At 44.7% G+C, this 1920-nt stretch overlaps 1 protein-coding gene across 1 annotated transcript in view; it reads right to left on the bottom strand.

Moving 5' to 3' along the window:
- ALS2 (amyotrophic lateral sclerosis 2 (juvenile)) overlaps window positions 1–1920 on the bottom strand; it is a 100303-nt gene that overhangs the window by 21454 nt on the left and 76929 nt on the right. Inside the window, exon 22 of the mRNA XM_012655087.1 lies at window positions 1740–1900. Coding sequence (XP_012510541.1) covers window positions 1740–1900 — 161 coding nt within the window. The remainder of the gene's footprint in view (window positions 1–1739; window positions 1901–1920) is intronic.

The raw sequence follows: 1920 nt of genomic DNA, 5'->3' as shown, positions 1-1920 counted from the left end.
GTCAGGTAACTACAAGATCTGTGTCATCTCATTGCTGATGTCTGTTGATTGTCTTTCCCAAAACTAGTTGAGATTTTCATGGTTCTTTGATTGCTGAGTAATTCTGGTTGATATCATGGACATTTTGAGTACTGTGTTACAAGACTCTGGATCTTGTTTATATCTACGGAGAATGCTGACATGCATAAAAGAGTAAACACAGCAGGCCTGAAACTGTTAGCTTTCGAAGGATCTCCTTGTAAGTTTGGCCCTTTGCTGGCACCTGAGAACAAAACTTGCTAAGAGTTCCCTATATTGATATGGAACATTCCCTAACTGATAAGGGCGTTATGCTATTCTTAGCCTGCATTAGCAATGTGATTTATGGCGAACATCTGCTTTCCTTCTGACACTGTGAAATTTTGGTAATTGCCAGGCAGAGGGTGCCTACATGACCAGCCCCCAATAAAAATCTTGGTCACTGAGTCTCTTCCCTGGGCAGAAACACTGCAGATGCGTAGCTGCGTTTTGCTGTTGGGAGGGGAGTGTGTTCTGTGACCCCTAACGGAAGGGAGAGAGCATGGGGAGCTTACATATGGATTCCTCCTTCTCTATACAGGTAGAGAAGACTCTGTGTCTTCTTCTCTTAGCATCTGGATTTGTATCCTTTCTGTGCTGCAGTAATCTTACTTGGGAGTACAATTATATGTTGAGTCTTTTGTGAGTCCCTCTAGCAAATCACTGAATGTGTAAGTAACCTTGGGAGTCCCTGAAATAGAGGATATTTTTGTTTCTGTCTTCTGTGGGCTGTGGTCCTAATGTCAGTTCTGTGATTGTACCACCTAACAGTCAGTCTGGGACCAGAGGAGCCTACCTATTAGCTTGCTTCTCAAAGTCTTTGGTATACTAATTAGGAACAAATCCATTAGGTCTGGGGTGAGCCCAGGAGTTCATAAGCAACTTTACAGGGTTGTTTTCTGGTGCTCTTCTCTCTCCATTACCTCCGCAATATTTTCTGGTTCTCAGGACTCCCTTTTTAGGTCCTCCAGTCAGAAACTGCCCACTTCTGTGAATGTGCCACATCTAGGGCCCTCTAGGGTGGGAAGATAGAGAGTGAAGCCAAAAATGCAATGGGGCTTGGCCTTGCCTCTTGGACCTGAGGATGGAAGGTTCAAAGGGGGAAGAAGGTTTCACACTCTCAGAGTTTTGGCTCCTGCCAGCTTCCTGTTCATGGCTGCTCTACCACTGCTGGCATTACCGCTGCCACAGAAGTACCTGGAGGCTAGGGCATGAGGGAACAGAGAAAAAGGAGAGAAAGAAATCTGGTATATATCCTCCACTCTGAGTTTTAGGAGTCCTTTTCTCACTCCTTGAGCCAGAACCAGAGGGTTTCTTCTGGATCTCTGTCTGCACCACAGAGCTTACTTTTGGGTTTCAGGTTGCAATGAGTTCAGGCTGAGGGATATTGGAGAAAAAAATCCAGTAAACTCACCACTGGTTTTGTGGCATTTGAATTTGGTGTTTTTCTTCAATCCACTTGTTGATATTTACCTTTCAGAGTTTTCAAATAGCTGTCAGTGTATTCTGTTCAGGTTTAATACTTGAGTTCAATAGAAGATAAAGGAGGTGTATTTTAATCCATCTTATCCAGAAGCAGAAGTACATCATTAACTTAAACATAGTGAGCCTTGACTACTTACTGCTTTTAAGTCTCATCCTCCTAACATGCTCTGCCCTGTGCTGGGCTGGCATTCACTCACCTGTCTCTGTGTTGGCGCCGATTGGTGGTTAAGGCCACAGCAATATTGTCCCATGCTTTCCAAACTTCCCCTTGGCCTGGGCTCTCACAGCCCAGCTGGCGCCAACATTCATCAAACACTGCTTTCCACTTCTCATCAGCCGGCACTGCCAGGTTTCCTAGCTTCCTGCTAATAAAGTCAT

This window comes from Propithecus coquereli, unplaced genomic scaffold (genome assembly GCF_000956105.1).
Source record: "Propithecus coquereli isolate 6110/MARCELLA unplaced genomic scaffold, Pcoq_1.0 Scaffold113, whole genome shotgun sequence".
NCBI classification, from domain to species: domain Eukaryota; kingdom Metazoa; phylum Chordata; class Mammalia; order Primates; family Indriidae; genus Propithecus; species Propithecus coquereli.
This window is presented reverse-complemented; position numbering and strand designations above follow the sequence as displayed.